Source organism: Odocoileus virginianus, chromosome 3, assembly GCF_023699985.2.
Source record: "Odocoileus virginianus isolate 20LAN1187 ecotype Illinois chromosome 3, Ovbor_1.2, whole genome shotgun sequence".
Taxonomy (NCBI): Eukaryota; Metazoa; Chordata; class Mammalia; order Artiodactyla; family Cervidae; genus Odocoileus; species Odocoileus virginianus.
This window is the reverse complement of record NC_069676.1, coordinates 78139054-78159775: the sequence shown is the minus strand read 5'-3', so window position 1 is coordinate 78159775 and position 20722 is coordinate 78139054. Positions and strand designations below refer to the sequence as shown.

Genomic DNA, 20722 nt, shown 5'->3' with positions numbered 1-20722 from the left:
AGAGCAAAACATTTATTGACAATATTTTAACCTTTTGTAGTGATCTAATTACTCCTCTGTAAATTTAGTTCCTCAGAGACATATAGTATATCTCTGAAGGGAGAGGAACAAGATTGTTTCCAATATTATTTAAAAGGGCTCTGGAAAAATTCACATGCGTGAATTCCCTAACTGTTTGCAAAGCATAAGGACAAAACCAGTGCTTTCAAGCCTACTTCTCCCATCATCACTGCCACCATTTTGTCTTAATAGGGATTCTATTATAGAATTCTCATGAGGTTTTCAATCAGATCATTTCTTAAAAAAACAATTTATTTATTTATACTTTTGCCTGCCCTGAGTCTTCCTTGTTGCGTGCGGGTTTTCTCCAGTTGCAATGAGCAGTGGTCATTCTTCCTCGACAGGCTTTTCACTGTGGTGACTTCTCCTGTTAGAGAAGCCCATTGATATACTATGGACTCTAGGTGCGTGGGCTTCAGCAGTTGTGGCATGAGGGCTCAGTTGCCCCACATCACGTGGAATCTTCCTGGGTCAGGGATCGAACCAATGTCTCCTGCATTGGCAGGCGAGTTCTTTTTTTTTTTTATTTTTTATTTTTTAGTTGGAGGCCAATTACTTTACATCATTACAGTAGTTTTTGTTATACATTGAAATGAATTAGCCATGGATTTACATGTATTCCCCATCCCAGTCCCCCCTCCCACCTCCCTCTCCACCCGATCCCTCTGGGTCTTCCCAGTGCACCAGGCCCGGGCATTTGTCTCATGTACCCAACCTGGGCTGGTGATCTGTTTCACCCTAGATAATATACATGTTTCAATGCTGTTCTCTTGAAACATCCCACCCTCGCCTTCTCCCAGAGTCCACAAGTCTGTTCTATACATCTGAGTCTCTTTTTCTGTTTTGCATATAGGGTTATCGTTACCATCTTTCTAAAGTCCATATATATGTGTTAGTATGCTGTAATGGTCTTTATCTTTCTGGCTTACTTCGCTCTGTATAATGGGCTCCAGTTTCATCCATCTCATTAGAACTGATTCAAATGAATTCTTTTTAATGGCTGAGTAATATTCCATGGTGTATGTGTACCACAGCTTCCTCATCCATTCGTCTGCTGATGGGCATCTGGGTTGCTTCCATGTCCTGGCTATTATAAACAGTGCTGTGATGAACATTGGGGTGCATGTGTCTCTTTCAGATCTGGTTTCCTTGCTGTGTATGCCCAGAGGTGGGATTGCTGGGTCATATGGCAGTTCTATTTCCAGTTTTTTAAGAAATCTCCATACTGTTTTCCATAGCAGCTGTACTAATTTGCATTCCCACCAACAGTGTAAGAGGGTTCCCTTTTCTCCACACCCTCTCCAGCATTTATTGCTTGTAGACTTTTGGATAGCAGCCATCCTGACTGGCGTATAATGGTACCTCATTGTGGTTTTGATTTGCATTTCTCTGATAATGAGTGATGTTGAGCATCTTTTCATGTGTTTGTTAGCCATCTGTATGTCTTCCTTGGAGAAATGTCTGTTGAGTTCTTTGGCCCATTTTTTGATTGGGTCATTTATTTTTCTGGAGTTGAGCTGGAGGAGTTGCTTGTATATTTTTGAGATTAATCCTTTGTCTGTTGCTTCATTTGCTATTATTTTCTCCCAATCTGAGGGCTGTCTTTTCACCTTGCTTATAGTTTCCTTTGTTGTGCAAAAGCTTTTAAGTTTCATTAGGTCCCATTTGTTTATTTTTGCTTTTATTTCTGAAATTCTGGGATGTGGGTCATAGAGGATCCTGCTGTGATTTATGTCGGAGAGTGTTTTGCCTATGTTCTCCTCTAGGAGTTTGATAGTTTCTGGTCTTACATTTAGATCTTTAATCCATTTTGAGTTTATTTTTGTGTATGGTGTTAGAAAGTGTTCTAGTTTCATTCTTTTACAGGTGCTTGACCAGTTTTCCCAGCACCACTTGTTAAAGAGGTTATCTTTTTTCCATTGTATATCCTTGCCTCCTTTGTCGAAGATAAGGTGACCATAGGTTCGTGGATTTATCTCTGGGCTTTCTATTCTGTTCCATGGATCTATATTTCTGTCTTTGTGCCAGTACCATACTGTCTTGATGACTGTGGCTTTGTAGCAGAGTCTGAAGTCAGGCAGATTGATTCCTCCAGTTCCATTCTTCTTTCTCAGGATTACTTTGGCTATTCGAGGTTTTTTGTATTTCCATACAAATTGTGAAATTATTTGTTCTAGTTCTGTGAAAAATACCGTTGGTAGTTTGATAGGGATTGCATTGAATCTATAGATTACTTTGGGTAGTATAGCCATTTTGACAATATTGATTCTTCCAATCCATGAACACAGTATATTTCTCCATCTGTTTGTGTCCTCTTTGATTTCTTTCATCAGTGTTTTATAGTTTTCTATGTAGAGGTCTTTTGTTTCTTTAGGTAGATATACTCCTAAGTATTTTATTCTTTTTGTTGCAATGGTGAATGGTATTGTTTCCTTAATTTCTCTTTCTGTTTTCTCATTGTTAGTGTATAGGAATGCAAGAGATTTCTGTGTGTTAATTTTATATCCTGCAACTTGACTGTATTCATTGATTAGCTCTAGTAATTTTCTGGTAGAGTCTTTAGGGTTTTCTATGTAGAGGATCATGTCATCTGCAAACAGAGAGAGTTTCACTTCTTCTTTTCCTATCTGGATTCCTTTTACTTCTTTTTCTGCCCTGATTGCTGTGGGGAAGGCGAGTTCTTAACCACTGGACCACCAGGGAAGTCCCAATCAGATCAATTATGAGACAGAGACAGAGAGAAAAAGAGAGAGAGAGAGAGAAGCCCGAGTCATTGCATAGAAATGCTGTAATGTAAAAGTAGTCTCTTGACCATTGGAGAAAAAGCAAGATAACAATTGTGTTGTTTTGTGTTATTTAAAGGATAAATATACATATTATTCTACCAAAGGTGGAGTCTTTGTGACCTCTCACATTTAAAATTCACTTATAAATAAAATTTTTAGTACTGGCCCATGTTGACAAAGATCAGACATTTTACACTCTTACTAAAAGTCATCAGTGATTTGAAGGCACATCTAGTATAGATGGGTTTCCTCGGTGGCTCAGTAGTAAAGAATCTGCCTGCCCACTACAGAAGAAGGAGGCTTGGTCCCTGGGTCAGGAAGATCCCACACAGAAAGGAATGGCTACCCACTCCAGTATTGTTGCCTGGGAAATCTCACGGACAGAGAAGCCAGGAGGGCTACAGTCCATGGGGTCACAAAGAGCAGGACATGACCGAGCAACTAACACTTTCACTTGTGTTCACTTTCAATGGCATTTTAATGAATTTTGACATTTATATTATAAAATGTTATACAAAGTTTAATTATGAAAGTGGTTTTACCTTCTTGTTATATTCATAAGTATGTCTATACCATTTCATATTAAAGCTCTCTTGAAACATTCTTTTAATAGTAAGGTTAACTAATGATAATTTGTTAATTGATGATAAGGAGAATTAATTGACATCTTCTCTGGAAAATGTATTTGATTTCCCTATTAGGTGGGTATTTTCTTGTTTGTTTCAAGAAACTATTCCACTAATAAAAGTTTCAAAAAAGGGAGCAGTGGCTTTTCGGGAAATGCAGGTACTGGAACTGACTCTGAAATACATCAGGACCTGAAGCTCCTGGAGATGCCAGCCGCTCTCCCCATTAGGCTCGAAGGCCACACAGCACCTGTTGCTCTATCTGTTCACTCGGGGGCGCGTGCAGCATGTGGGCAGCGAGAAACAGAAACCCGAGGATGAATGCTTTCTGCCCCTGGATGCAGTTCTGAGATACTTTTTAGAAGATGCCTCAGAAGATCTTGGCTCCTGGTGGCTCAGACAGTAAAGAATCTTCTTGTAATGCAGGAGACCCAAGTTCAATCCCAGGGTCAGGAAGATCATGTGCAGAAGGGCATGACAATCCACTCCAGTATTCTTGCTTGGGGAATCCCATGGACAGAGGAGCCTGGAAGTCCCCAGTCCATGGGGTCCTACAGAGTCGGAAACAACTGAGAGACTACCACTTTCACTTTTCATTTTTCACTTTTCAGAAGATCTTGGTCGGGCTGGGGATACATCATCCAAAGGACTATCTGCCTTGATGAGGCTTCTGCACTGGCATTTCCTCCTTTTCTTTTTAATGCATCTGGTCTCACACTTTTGCTCCCTGAGATGATATTCCCCAAATAAACTGCCTGTCTGCCAGTCCTGGTCTAAGGCTTGGTTTTCAGAGGAGTATAGAGTAAGACAGATTTCTAGAGTCTTATATGATCAGGTTCTATAAAAATCACCTAATCCATCTACATTTATTTGACTGGTTATGTTATACGTAAGATAGTAGTGAAGTTGGAGATGATCTCTAAATCCAGAGTGAGTGGTTCAGCGAAGGGATGGATTGTGAGTTCGGGATTAGTAGATGCAAACTATTATATATAGAATGAATAAACAACCAGGTCTTACTAGAGCACAGGGTCTTAATAGAGCACAGGGAACTATATTAATATCCTGTAGTAAACCATAATGGAAAAGAATGAAAAAGAATATGTATGTACATTATATATAGAGTGTATATATATATATATATATATATAATACACACATAAATATATATATGTATGTTGGAGAAGGAAATGGCAACCCACTCCAGTATTCTTGCCTGAAGAATCCATGAACAGAGGAGCCTGTTAGGCTACATTCCATGGGGTCGCAAGAGTTGGACATGACTTACTGACCAAACCACCACCACCATCATACATGTTATATATACAGTTTTATATATATATATAACTGAATCACTTTACTATATGACAGAAACTAACACAACATTGTAAATCAACTATACTTTAATAAAAACTAAATTTTAAAAAGTAAGCAGTTCAGGACTCATCTCCATTCCATTTACTGTAACAGTAGCCATCAAAATTGCTCCTGCCCTTAACAGGAACATCTACTGATACTATCAAGATGTAAGTAGGCTCCAATCTCCCTCTCTCTCTCTTTTTCTATAGATCCCACAGCCTTAAGGGACAAAGAGACCCTCACTCAGAACATATAGTTCTCAGTGAAATTGTGAGATGGTAGTTTAGGATGATGGACCTCCAAAAGAGAGAAGAAAAAACAACATATGAACAATAAAATTCATATTGAATTTTATTCAAGTAGAGGAGAGGAAGGGCTTCCTTGGTAGCTCAGCTGGTAAAATCCGTCTGCAATGCAGGAGACCCCAGTTTGATTCCTGGGTTGGGAAGATCCACTGGAGGAGGTCATGGCAACAGACTCCAGTATTCTTGCCTGGAGAATCCCCACAGAGAAGAGCTGCCTGGCAGGCTACAGTCCATGGGGTCACAAAGAGTCGGACACAACTGAGTGGCTAAACACACACACAACACACACACACACACACACAAAGGAGAGGAAAATTAGAAGGTGAGGATAATAGCTGGTAAACGAGATGATGTGGATATATGAAATGGAGAAAATTAGAAGGGAGGCTGGAGAGCATTTTAGGTTGAGTAGGTAAGAAAGAGAACTGGGAGACAAGAGAAGATGGTTGGATGGTCAGTTAACCACAAAATGCTTGCTGCCATGTATTTTCCAAAGTATCCTTTTCCAGTTATTAAAACAGAGACAATCATTTCAGGTTTGTTCACTGAACACTTGCAAATGAAATCTGCCCTCCTGAGAAGCATTTACTAGAAACTGTCAGATTAGCAGTGGAAAGTTTTAATTCAGACAACAGCTACACAAGGATACATGAATAGTTCTTTTGTTACTATATACTCAGTTACAAAATGTGTTAACAACCTGTTTTTTTTAATTTCCTGATTTATAGGTAAGTTCATGAGGCCTTTCATGGACTTGGATGTCAGCTATTTAATCTTGCTTTATTCAAAATGGATTTTGTATAAATAACAGTAAGAGAATGGGAGAGACATAACAGGATGCAGGTTGGCTGCTCCTTTGAAGTATCTGCTGAGAGGCCTCCAGACTGGCCTTCCTTTCCCATCCTCAGATGCCCAGCAAGGTCTCCATGACCTGAAGTTTTCCAGCAGCCCATACCTTCCCAAGGAAGTGCCAGATAGACCTGTGGGGCTCAATGCTCGCCATACCTTTATTATAAATCTGAGATTCTCACTACTAATCACCCTGGGCCAACAGTCCCCCTGGAATATCTTCTAACCTGTCTTCTGCATTCTGAGGATTCACAATTATAAACTTGGAAATTAACCTCATAGCTGATTCCCCAGCACCTTCTATACTCTCCTCTGATCTGGAAGATAGCTACATCCTTAGCTCACTCTCCCCAACACCTACCTATTTCTCTTAATCTCTCAGTTGCATCTTTTATCTTCTATGGAAAGTGAAAATGAAATTGTTCAGTCGTGTCCAACGCTTTGCGACCCCATGGACTGTAGCCTACCAGGCTGCTCCATCCACGGGATTTTTCCGGGCAAGAATACTGGAATGGGTTGCCATTTCCTTCTGCAGGAGATCTTCCCCTCCCAGGGATCGAACCCGGGTCTTCCACATTGCAGGCAGACACCTTACCGTCTGACCCACCAGGGAAGTCTTATCTTCTATGGATTCTCATCTAAAACTTTAATTTTTAATATTTAAGTCACTTATTCTAATACTCTTTGATATTATGGTTCATTACAAAGTAGTTTCAAGACCCAATCTCATACACTCCATATATTTTGAGACCAGACCCCCAAATTTCACTTGTTAGGATATAAACTCTACAGCAACAGAGCGCTAGTATTATTCATTGCCTCATCTAGTGCCCAGAATAGAGGTCAACACGAATGCTTAACAAATACCTGGTAAATGGATGGATTTATCCTTCAATTCCGCACATAGCCCAGTTCTGTATTTTGTGCATAAGTAATCCTTTATAAACACTGTTGAATCAAACTTACCCAATAAAGAGCTGCTTGGCTCTAAAACATGGGACCTAGAATTTTATAAATTTGAGTTATATGCCACTAAGAACAAGTTTTAAGTAGTTTCCTGACCTTTTAAAAACCACATAATAAAGACATCTCTTCCTGACATGGGATTTTTTTTCTCCCATGAACTTCCCTAATGAGTCCTGACCCATACCATCTGATGCCAGGGCCAATAATTATAAACCTTAAGCCAAAAATCACCCTTCAGAAATGTAATCACCTTGTTTTTAGAAGTGAGGGCACCAAGATCAAAAAAGCCAGGCTGCATTATAACTCAATTCTTTCGCCTTCCATTGCAGTGTCTTCTACAAAAATCTATTTTAGAGTATAGAAAAGGAAAAATGTGGGGAAAAAAATCATAGCATGGAATTACAGAATCTGGACCTCTTAACCAAACCTATAGATGTCTGTTTACAGAGAACAAGAACTATAAAATAGCAATAAATAGAAAAGAGGAAACCATGATTATGGGCTTATTATGCTCTATTCTAACCAGCTGAATCAATCTGACACACAGCAATGGTTGAAAAGATCCACAACCAACCTTGAAAAAGTAAAAAATACAACTGAACCTTGAACAATGTGAGGAGAAGGGTGCTAACCCTCTAGACAGTCAAGAATCTGAGTATAATATATAGTCAGCCCTTCATATCTGTGGTTCCTCAATATCTTCAGATCCTTCAAATCCACAATTCTGCATCTGAAGACTCAACCAACTTCAGATTGTGTAGTACTATATTATATACTATTGAAAAAAATCCCGTTATAAGTGGACCTGCATAGTTCAACCCCAGGTTGTTCAAGAGTCTACTATACCATGAACTATAGATTGTATTGTTATCATTACTTAGGAAACATTTTCCGTTCTCACTGCTAGCTAACAGCCAAAATTCTGTTTTCTCTTTCTCTTAAAAAATATACATATATATATATATATATATATATATATAACATACACATATGTACATACCTATATACACATACACTGATGTATACTAATTTTGGTCAGTCATTTGTGGTCTATTCAGATGTGATAGTATTATTTTGAGATTCTGGTACTTTATGTACCAAATCCCCTTGGAAAGATCCAAGGTAAATCCTGGATTACACAAATTCATTATTAAGTGAATTTTCTATGTGACTGAGTAGAATTTTATATTTCACACATTTATATTTACATTTAATTAAAAATCTCCCTCTTAAATGGAAACCAGTATAGAAATGAAAATGCGGGAAAATTTCTATTTAAAATATATTGTTGTTCCATGGACAATAAAATCTTATTTCTTTTTAAAAAATATTTCTATTTATTAGTTGATTTATTTGGCTGTGCTGGGTCTTAGTTATGGCATGCAGGATCTTTAGTTGTGGCATACGAACCCTTAGTTGTGACATGTGAGATCTAGTTTCCTGACCGGGGATTGGACCTCAGCCCCCTGATTGGGAGCACAGAGATTAAGTCATTGTGTCATCATGGAACTCTCAAGAAAATCCCATTTCTGATATAAACAATAATCTATAATTTCTTTCTCATTATCTTTCTGTAGTCAAGCTTGTGTGTATATATATGTATATTTTTAATTAATCACAGAAGGTAGTTATGTTTTCTGAAAAATTTCTTCTTTGTATCAAATCATCCAGCTAGATTTCAGTCTTTTAATGAGTTTGTGTTCACAGTGATCTAGTAACTTAAAGAAACTAGATCATCTGAGTACCTACACTGTGATGGACATGCTTTTATTTCTTCAGTAAACACTTATTAAGCCTTTAGGAATCCAGCCCTGTCCTAGGTACTGGCAGGTGGAGAGAGAAAGCAGATGGTCATGCCTCTGCTATGATGGGGCTTACTCTCTATAGGCAGACAGACTAGGGGGTGGGGGGTGGGGACAGTGGTAGGTTAGTGAAAGAAAGACAGACAAATAGAAGGAAGGAGAAGAGATAGATAAGAGCAAGAAAAAAAAATAGCAATTCCAGACAGTGATACATGAAAAGAAAATGAAAGTTGCTCAGTCATGTCCAACTCTTTGCGACCCCATGGACTATAGTCCATGGAATTCTGCAGGCCAGAGTGCTGGGGTGGGTAGCCATTCCCTTCTCCGGGAATCTTCCCAACCCAGGGATCAAACCCAATTCTCCCGCATTGCAGGTGGACTCTTTACCATCTGAGCCACCAGGGAAGCTGAGTGATACATAGAGTGAAAAAAACATTCCAATGGGATATAGTGACTGGGAATATGCACGTCTTTTTTAAAGTATATTTCAGAGGAAGCACCGTGGAGTAGGAGACATTTGATTCTGTATCTGAAAGGTGAAAAGAAACCAAGTGTACAAAGATCAACATTCCAGGCAGAGGGACCAACAGTACAGAGATCTTGAGATCTCTGAAAAACATACTTTGATACAAAATGATGTTACATTTACATTAGTATGCACTCTATAAAAACCTGATACTATAGTAATGGAAAAAGTTAAGCAAGATAACATTTTATTAATAATACAAAATTTTCAATCAAAAGTTTTATCACCAGATTTTCAGATTGTGTAAAAACTAAAACTAGATTCTGCACATCATTCCACAAATTAAAATTCTCAAACATCAGTGTTTAGAATATGATTATTTGAAAAAGAATTTGTAGAAATTTTATTTGCTCTATTTTCAAAATCTTCCTAGACAGGATAGACAGCTACTACATGTAATATGTGTGAAATGAATAAGGTACAAGTGACCTTTGCAATAAAAAGGTCTGAGATTTTATGTAATTACAGGTATGCTGAATGAACACATTAGAATAATGTACTACTGTCATCAAATCATATTTTCATATACATGTGTAATCCATTTTGCACAATGGTTTCAGCTCATTGTGTATGTAACTAAATTGTAAGGTGCACTAAGAGCTGTTGCTGAGTTGAAATTTTGTTTTTGCAATTTAAAGAATGGGACAGAAAACATAGTCTTGTGAATATCAAAGTACTTTTTGAGACCATTAAATCTCATCAAAGAGGTCTCCTGGACTACTATTTCTTAGAGTTTCTAAGGACATGTTTTCAGCTGAGCCATGATCCTTTTTCGGCATCTCAGGTAGTGGAGGATCAAGCCTAGAGTAAAAAGAAAAAAAAAATCAAAATAATTTTATTTTGAACACCTACATATAAAATAAAAGAAAATTTTAAGAGACACATAAGTGAAATAAAAGTTGAACCCTGCTTCCGAACTGTTGCATTAACATAAAGATAAATGAAAGGAATTTAATTTTTTTAACTGCTTTGGAATTAATCTGCCTCTTTTCTGAGATAATGAAAATTCACAGACCTTACAACAATATTCATAATTAAGGTCAAGAAATAAGATATCATCTAAGCTGTATTTTTATGCCAAGATACAGAAGGTTTCTCAATCCATTTCTTTAATAGTTTCAAAACAATTTACACTTTCCTTCAGCTCCTTTAAATTCTAACTATGAACATGCATTTGAAGCTCAACAGCAGGAAGTTCTTTCTGATGACATAAATTTCTTTTAGGGATCATTCAATTGTACCGGTGTGTATAATGTCTTCTTGTATTAGCAGCTGTTGATGAAATGCTGTTGGTCCACATTCATTTACTGAATCTACATATCTTCATTTAGTGAGTGAATTTCTTCAGTTTCAGTACTGCAGTTACCATATCAATGGACCGACCTCTATATTTATGTAAATATTCTCTGAGTCCTAGGGTAAAAGGCATGATCACTAACTCATAATTGGTCTTAAAAGTGGTGAGCTGGAGGGTAACAACTTAATCAAAAGAAGAGCTTAGCAATGTATGTTTATGCCCTTGTATGAACCTTGTCAGAATCAACCCAATAATATGCAAAGAAATACCCACATTTCCAACCACAAAGGCAGAAGACAGCAGTTTGGTATAGCTAAAAAAGAACAGTATTTGAAGTCAGGACTCATAGGTTGAAATCCAGGTCTATTTCTTATTAGCTATGTGACTTCAGGCAAGTCATTTAACCTAACTGGACCTCTGTTCTCTCACCTGTAAAACTGACATAATAACACCTGCCTCGGAGGTGGTCTAAAGATTAAATGAGATATTATCAATGGAAATGCTTATAAATTCCTACAAAACATTTGGAAACTATTATTTTTAGCCCTTGATACAACATAAACTACAAAAGCACTCCTGCTAATAGCTTCTTTAATTTAAAAGAATAATCAACTAAAAATCCCCGAATGTTGAGTATGTTTAGATGAGTATTTCCAAAAGCCTGTACTCATACTTAGCTGTACAGAGTGCTGAAGATGAATCCTCTATAGGGTCCTCCTTGGCCTCATGACTGCATACAATTATCCATGGCTGGCTGCCATTAGATCTGGGACAGCTCTGTCTTATCCTGAGCAAGCCAAGTTCAGACAACATAACCCTCACAGGAATGCTGAAGTGCTAGGCATTAGTGCATTCTCAAGATTACACGTACTACCCTCTGGGAGAATCAGTGTTAAAACTAACAACAAATACTGACATAATTACTGTAATATGTAATTAAATTTCTGAAAATATATTCTATAGAAGGAGAAAATTATATAGTACCGAACAAAAGCATAATTATTACATGTATAAGTTCTCAATGTCAACTCAAAACACATTACACATTTTTTTCTAGGCCTAAATGTCTTAGAATTGATTTTTTTCCTAGCAAAAGAGAGAGTTGAATTATTTCAATTAAAAAGTCATACATGGAAAAACCTCTGTAATTTTATTCATAGTCTAGACACTGTATAAGCACAACACAGACAGCCATCAATTTAGTTTAAAAAAAAGAAAAGCAGTATAGGACAAAGGGACTACTCTGAAGTGACAAGTTTGAAGGGAATTTATCCGTTTCTCCATTTCAGATTTTCATCTCTTTCTAGCCATGAGGAGCCCAGGAAACAGATTTTGACTCTTTTGTTCTTAGTGTCTAGTACATAGTAGGTGCTCAGTGAAAGCTGTTCCATGAATGGAGATCACTGTTCTACAGATTTCATATCTGTGGTAAGGGAAGAGGATAAATTTAGAACTCTCCCACACCCAGATAAAAAGTTTAATCATTTTTATAAGTAACATGTTTATTGAAAGACTTTATAAAAATTCTGAAAAGCATGAAAAAGAAAATTAAAATGTCCACCATCCTGCTTTGCATTATTTGTGTTTTCATGTTTTTCTTTACAAATATGAGATCATATATATAATATTGCAGCTAAATGTTTTTACTCTAAAATATATTATCAGTATTTCTGCACGTTGAAAAAATATAGATCTACTGTTGCTGTTGTTGCTTTTGAGTTGCTCGGTTGTGTCTGGCACTTTGCAACTTCATGGACTGCAGCACACCATATTTCCCTGTCCTTCATCATCTCCTGGAGCTTGCTCAAACTCATGTCCATCGAGTCAGTGATGCCATCCAGCCATCTTGTCCTCTGTCATCCCCTTCTCCTCCTGCCTTCAATCTTTCCCAGCATCAGGGTGTTTCCTAATGAGTTAGCTTTCTTAACAGATGGCCAAAGGATTGGAGCTTCAGCTTCAGCATCAGTCCTTCCAATGACACCCAGGACTGATTTCCTTTAGGATTGACTTGTTGGATCTCCTTGGAGTCCAAGGGACTCTCAAGAGTCTTCACCAACACCACAGCTCAAAAACATCAATTGTTTGGCATTCAGCCTTCTTTATGGTCTAACTTTCACATCTATACATGAATACTGGAAAAACCATAGCTTTGACTATATGGACCTTTGTTGGAAAAGTAAAGTCTCTGCTTTTTAATATGCTCTCTAGGCTTATCATATCTTTTCTTCTAAGGAGCAAGCATCTTTTAATTTCGTGCCTGCAATCAACATCTGCAGTGATTTTGGAGCCCAAGAAAATAAAGTCTTTCACTGTTTCCATTGTTTCCCCATCTATTTGCCATGAAATGATGGGACCAGATGCCATGATTGTAGTTTTCTGAATGTTGAGTTTTAAGCCAACTTTTTCACTCTCCTCTTTCACTTTCATCAAGAGGCCCTTTAGTTCTTCACTTTCTGCCATAAGGGTGGTGTCATCTGCATATCTGAGGTTATTGATATTTCCCCCGGCAATCTTGATTCCAGCTTGTGCTTCGTTCAGCCAGGCATTTCACATGATGTACTCTGCATATAAATTAAATAAGCACAGTGACAATATACAGCCTTGACATACTCCTTTTCCAATTTGGAACCAGTCAATTGTTCCATGTCCAGTTCTAACTATTGCTTCTTGACCTGCATACAGGTTTCTCAGGAGGCAGGTGAGGTGGTCTGGTATTCCCATCTCTTTGAGAATGTTCCACAGTTTGTTGTGATCCACACAGTCAAAGGCTTTGGTGTAGTCAATGAAGCAGATGTTTTTCTGGAACTCTCTTGCTTTTTTGGTGACCCAATGGATGTTGCCAGTTTGATCTCTGGTTCTTCTGCCTTTTCTAAATCCAGCTTGAACATCTGGAAGTTCTTTGTTCACATACTGTTAGAGCCTCACTTGGAGAATTTTGAGCTTTACTTTGCTAGGGTGTGAGATGAGTGCAATTGTGTGGTAGTTTGAACATTCTTTGGCATTGCCTTTCCTTGGGATTGGAATGAAAACTGACCTTTTCCAGTTGTGTGGCCACTGCTGAGCTTTCCATATTTGCTGGCATATTAAGTGCAGCACTTTAACAGCATCATCTTTTACGATTTGAATAGTTCAGTTGAAATTCCATCACCTCCACTATACTCACCATTAATTTTAAATTGTTTGTACTAACAATTAATCCACTGATGACTGTTTGGGTTGGTTCCATTTCTTAATGCTCTTATAAATAGTAGAACAATTAAAATCCTTATACCCATATCTTAGCATATTTATCATACTATTTTTTCATGAGCATGCTTATTCTAAGCACTCATGCTAAGAGGTGAAATCTGAAAGCAAATAACTCAGAGAACCTGTATCTAAAGTCTTAATAGAAAGCGAGCTAAACAAGTATTTTTAAAATTGGGAGTTCCTCTATTTCTAATTAAATTGCAACCATTAGTTATGGCCCACTTTAAATTCTAAATCTTCCATGAAGACTTGTTTCTTTTCTTTTTTTGTTTTTACTTTCCAAATTGAGGTTAGTTTTTATTTTCTCTGATCATTTAAAGTACCTAATGTCTACCAATATTTTAACACATAGTTTATTATTTAATCAATACTTAAGTATGTACTATGATCAGCTCACTGTGTTAGAGAAATATATCAAATTTGATAAAGGTTACACATAAGCTTTCAGTTAAACTTTTTACTTTCTCCATTTTTATTTCAAATATATCTTTTCATCCTCAACATTTTATAAGTAGCTTTAAGGCAAGGATTGTAATATAATTTGTTCACAAAATTCCTTTAGGAATGTTATAAACATTATATTAAGACTTAGGATTCAAGTATATTTTTAGTTTTTATGGACAGCATGGTTCAACAGGAAGAATTCTGGATCCAAGGTTGGGAGATCTTTATTTATGCTTTATCACATTTAAGGTTTTGTTCAGGTGATGGCATACTTCCGGATCTCAGTGTCTTAATTTAAATTGTAGAAAGTTAGGGTTACTATAAAAGATCTTGGAGTTCCTTTAGTCCCTAAATTCTGAGATAGTTATGCTCAAATAGACCACTTTGCAAAATACAAGCTCTCAATAAATACCTGTGGAATCAATGAAAACTATGAATTAAAAAGGAAAGGTTAATGACAGAATAAGAAATCATCATGCACAGTATAAGGGCTTTTCAAATAAAGTGAATAAATGAAGCTTCTCCAGAACATGACAGCCTTATTAAAAAATGGCTATAGCCTCAATAATATAGTTGCAGAGAGTTCTATGTTTTATAACTTGATTTCACACTGCATTTAAACACACACACACACACACACACACACACACACACGAACTTGAATCAAACTGCATTGAAAAGTTTTTTTAAAGTTTAGTCACTCAGTCGTGTCCGACTCTTTGCGACCTCATGGGCTATAGACTACCAGGCTTGTCCATCCACTGGATTTCCCAGCAGTCTTCTGAACACAATGAAACCATAGATCTGTTAGAGTGATACTTGCTAAACATTGTAATATCTAAAAAAGCAACTGTGCAATTAGCAGACAGATGGAAGGCAGGAAGAATGCCATCAGCAGAAAAATTTGCTATGAATGAACAATGGTTAATCAAACAAGTCAATTTGTATTCGCTAATAAAAAGCAACCTTCAATTTGCATCAGATTCCCATGAGAGCAGAAGACTGGGGCAATCATGTGTAGCAAAAGAGTAAAGCCACTAAAAAGAAAGACCCTTACATACACATAAACATATTTGGAATTTAAAATATGGAACGATAACCCTTAATATGCAAAACAGAAAATAAAGAATTGTCAGATCTTAGGATAGAGATGCTTGTTTTTAACAGAAAGTGAAACCGAGGGTGAGATTTCATTACAAGAGAAAAAATAAGCATAAACATTTTATTAAAAAAGAATACTGGAGTGGGTGGCCATTTCCTTCTCCAGAGGATCTTCCAACCCAGGGATGGAAACCTGGTCTCCCACATTGTAGGCAGACTCTTTACTGTCTCAGTCACCAGGGAAGTCAAACTGCATTACCACCATCTAATTAATAGTGTAGATCAAAAGTTAGACTGGCACAAGAATTATTCATCCTGGGAAAGCTTCCCGAAAATGTCAGAATGAATAATTGACTTTCTCTTTTAAATTTATGGGAGTTGGATTACCAACAACTTTTAAAATGATATTTCCAGGTATTGGCTCATTTTGTAAAGAAATTTTCTCAGTCAAATTTAACATTGATATCAGCATGGCTGTAATATCAGTCTTTTCTTAACAAATGAGAACCATTAGTATTGTTTAGAGTGAATTACTTGCATTTTATAACATATTCTGAAAATAATATTTCTGAAAAAATGTCAACGTGCCAATTTGAGCAGACAGAGAGGTTCAGGAAATGTGTAATGATTGACAGCATTATGACACTTGAAAAATTATTCTCCTTTGACTATGACAAGAACAATGGTTCTAAAGTCAAAAACTAAAAGTCAATTTGTATGTGGGCTAACTAGAGAAGGAAATGGCAACCCACTTCAGTATTCTTGCCTGAGAAATCCTATGGACAGAAGAGCTTGGTGGGCTATAGTCATGGTGTTGCAAAAGAGTCAGACATGACTTACTGACTAAACAAGAACAAACTGTACACGATACACATAAAATTCAATTCCTGGTGAATTCAACAATTAAATGAGAAAAGGCAAAACTTTAAAGCATTTAGAAGAAAATAAAGGAAAATATGTTCAGGATCTTAGGATAGAGATGTTCTTTTTTTTTTTAAGGCAGAAAGTGAAACCATGAAGATAAAGATAGATAAATTCAATTACATTAGAAGCATAAGAAATAAGTACAAACATTTTAAAGAGATGGAAGAAATCACAAATTGAGAGGAAATACTGCAACATGTACTACCAACAAAGGATTATTATCCAAAGGTACAAACAATTAAAAAAACAACAACATAATTTAAAATTATATGCCAAAGACTACAGAAACTTCCAAAAAGAGGGAACAGTGGGGTCAAATAAGCATATGATAATTATCTCAACTTCATTAGAAACCAAGGACGTTTCAACCAAGCAAATGAAAAACAGTAAAAAGTATTTTACACCAGATTATCAAAAACAAAAATGTCCAACAATAGCAAAGATCACAGAGAACATGAAATGACAAGATGAATTACTACTGGCTGGAGTGTAAACATTTGAAACCATTTTAGATAACAATTTGGCAATAACTGTCCAGGTATATGAAGATTTATGTACTTATAACCAGGAATTCTGCTCTAGTTACATAGTCTGGCAAATATTTGCATATGCGTGTCAGGAGATAGTGCACAAATGTGCATTGTCTATAATAATGAAAAACTGAAAACTACCCAAATGTCTCTCTAATGAGAGACAAAATGAGCAAGTAAATTATAGAGTTTTCACACAATGGCATACACACATGCATGAATCTCAAACATGAGATGCTGAGCAAAAAGCAAGGCACAAAATAATACACAATATGATTCTATCTACTTAAAGTAAAAAACATGTAAAACTATATAATGTTACTCTTTGAACACTGATATGTATGTATCTGTGTATGCACATAATAGTTTGGTATCTTATTTGTTCTTTCATTACAATGCTCTCAGATTTCAGAGTCTTGTAATTTTGGCTGTTGTGAAGATGGTGACACAGAAGGGGCTAGTTGCGTACTATGCATAAAGGGTTCCATTTCAGTTATAACGAGTCAGTCTGAAGTGACCACATGATACCTAAATAGAGACAGATGCTGAGTAGGTAAATGCTTATAATATATAAGCTTATAAGTGTAGAGCTCAGGGGAGATGACTGGACTACATGTACAGAGATAGCAGTCACTGTCATATCGCTGGCCGCTAAAGACAAATGAGTTGAAGAGATCTTCAGATGAGTTGAAGAGACTCCCAGAGAGAGTACCAGAGACGAAACGTTTGGTATAGAACTCTGTGCATGTGTGCGTGCTCAGTCGTGTCCGACTCTTTGAGACCCCATGGACTGTAGCGTGTCAGACTCCTCTGTCCCTGGGATTTCCCACGCAAGGATACTGGAGTGGGTTGCCAGTTCCTTCTTCCAGGGGATCTCCCAACCCAGGGATCAAACCCATGTCTCCTGCACCGACACATGGGTTCTTTAGCACTGGAGCAACATGGGAAGCCCTATAGAATCCCAGGAAATGTGAAAATTGCAGAGGCAGATGTCAAGAGAGTAAGATGAATAAAAGATTGAAATAGAATGATTCAAAAGATATGGGGAGAATCAGGGAAGAGAGTTGTTGCAGAAGCCAAGAACCTAGTTTATTTTGTGTGCCCACAGCTTGTGCTAGTCCCATGTGCCACCCAAGATGCTGGGTTTCTATACAGCTTTGACTGCTGAATCTGTAGGCACACGTTAGGTAAATTATTTCACCCACCAAGATTTCTTATCTGGAGTTGAAAAGAATAACCTGGAAGTTATGCTAGTGATTCATTATAGACAAGAAGAACAGACAATGTTTTCTTTTGGGAGGAAAGAAAGTCTTAAAGCCTTAGACTACAGCCATCATAGCAAAAATCTAGCAAAATGGCCAACGGTCAGTGCCTGCCTGGCCACCAAAGTAGAGCATTCTGAAGTAGCTCTTTCTCTCACATTATGAGGAAAGTTATATCTGTATCTATATCTGTATCTGTATCTCTATCTATCTATCTATCTACAGAGACAGAGAGAAGCTTTCCTTTACTACCAACTTGCCTGGCACCCACCCATCTCATCTTTGACTCTGCTCTGGGACTGGGGTAAAGGTCAGATGTGCGGCAGGGATGAAGATGAGAGATGAAGTAAGGGCAGTGCAATGGAGACAAACAGAACTGAGCACTGGCTGGGACATACATTACTTTGGTAATAATAAAAGTCAAGTACTTAACGGGTTGTTTTTCAGAATGTAACAAATCAAACCATCACCAAAATGATGACAAAAAACAGGCAAGTCCAAGTACTAGGTACTTGCTACTATTAAATAACTAGGCAGCTATCATACTGGCCTTAACAGAGTTACCATTATGGAACAAACTCAATCAGAGAAACATCTTTTAAATGCAAAAGTTATAAATAATGGGCTTAAAGATTTGATGTCACCAAAGTTACCACTGCATTTTCAAGTTAAATATTAGTATTTTAAAAAATATTTGAGCCTCAAATAAATGGGAAAATAGCTACCCATTTCTAGTTGACCTTATAAAAGCCAAAAGTGTCTCCTAAATAAATTAACATACTGAAGTCATCAGGATTCAGTAAAACAAGTATTGAACATTGTCTGGAATTCAACAGGCCTAGACAGCATTTCACTGGTCTGAGGAAATGAAAAGAAGCTGAAGCTTTTTTTCTGGCAACCAAAATGGCAAATAAAAGAAATTGCATTAGCTATTTTCAGTTAAATTCCTAAACATTTTTTTCTGATGAATATTCCTTTGCTGTTTATCAAGAACAATAAGAAAATAGAAATATGCTTTGAAATAAGTAATTTTGAGTAAAACACAGAAAAGAGAATTATGAAGAGTAAACAACCAATGCTAAAATGCACTTGTATGCCTTATAGATAATGGGAAAGAATAATTATACAATTTTCCTGTAAAATATTTATATTGTGAGTCTAAAAATAAGATTATCTAGTTCTATCCAACTCAACATTTAAAGTCACAAGACATTAAGATAAATACGTCCATAATCCACAACCATGCCAGAATTTATGCAAGAATTTCATGATAAATTGGAGGATTTTGTCCTTCTTACTTTATTTAGATAAATAACATTACTCTGATAATTCATTAGATGAACAATATCAAAGTCCATACATACTTAAAAAAATTAATACTTGAAAAATCCTATGTTAAACTTCCTGTATTCCTTACAAGTTTTGAAGTGGTATAGGCGACATCTGCTACTAGTGATCTGTGCCTATAAAAGTAGAAAATTGTCATATTAATAGAAAATGATTTTCCACAACTTTAAGATAGGCCACTGTTTTTCGCTGCTTGGTGTGCTACAAGTGAAGCTTCCCTCACTAGACTAGAAGCTTCTCAAGTAGAAAGACTCTGCTTTACACACCCAGGCTCATACATGTTCCAATGAGTCCATGTTTTAATTAACAAACAAATGACCGGATGAGGTAAACAGTATTATCAAGAAGGCTCAGTAAGTTAAGCAACCTCTCAAAGCCACACGGCCAGTAAACATGCATGTGAGCAGGCAGGCAAGTCAACAATGGAATGAGGATATTAGTCTAGGTTTCCCTTACTCTGAAATCCACACCCTTCTTGTTACATCTGTGTAAGGGAGTCATTAATTCTCATTTGTATTTCAGAGGAAGGCAGTTTGGTGTTGTTCAGTGTGTCTGAAAAAGTACTCTAAATGAAAAAGAATTCACTCTAAAAAAATAAAATCTGTGGTCCAAAATGTTTGGAAAATATTTATTTTTCTCCATTAAGTCCTGTAAGTGTTTCATGTGCATATTATACATTTAAAGCTACTGAGGTTCTTCCATAAACTTGTTAAATTATTAAGTAAAATGAAAGCAAGGTACAGGAGAGTGTGTGTAGAAAATTAGGGTGTGCGTGTACACACACATACATATTTATGTGTGTGTGTATGTGTATTTTTATATATATATCTATGTATAATATCAGAATATCTCTGGAAGGATTCACAAGAAACTAGCAACGGCTGACTCTGGAGAGAGGAGCTTGAGCTGAAGGATGGACAATTTTTGCTGGATATTCTCTTAAATTGTCGAGATTTTAAAAAACCATTTATACACAGATTATTTTTTTAAGTGTTTTACGAAAAAGAAACATAGCTTGGTTATCCTCAGTTTTACAAATGAATTTGGCAGCCGAAGCTTCTTTTTTCACTCTCCCTCAACTACTAATATACCAAGAAACTAGTGTTTCTGAAACAGCCTGCATTGACTGCTTTCTCTAGAATGTAACATCTACTAGCCTGAACCCAAAAATGTATTATAGTGGTCCAATGAAGGAAATTAAAAACACAGAAAACACACACAGAACTCTACTTCAGGCTACCAAGAGAAGTGGAAAACACATGGGCAGAAAATAATACCCTGCCATGGAG

The 20722-nt window shown here is 36.8% G+C and overlaps 1 protein-coding gene across 2 annotated transcripts in view; it reads right to left on the bottom strand.

Moving 5' to 3' along the window:
- Positions 1 to 5169: 5169 nt before the first annotated feature.
- XRCC4 (X-ray repair cross complementing 4) overlaps positions 5170 to 20722 on the bottom strand; it is a 280295-nt gene continuing 264742 nt past the window's right edge. For both annotated transcript variants that reach the window (XM_020894180.2, XM_020894181.2), the window contains exon 8: positions 5170 to 10080. In XM_020894180.2, coding sequence (XP_020749839.2) covers positions 9969 to 10080 — 112 coding nt within the window. In that variant the 3' untranslated portion in view covers positions 5170 to 9968. The remainder of the gene's footprint in view (positions 10081 to 20722) is intronic.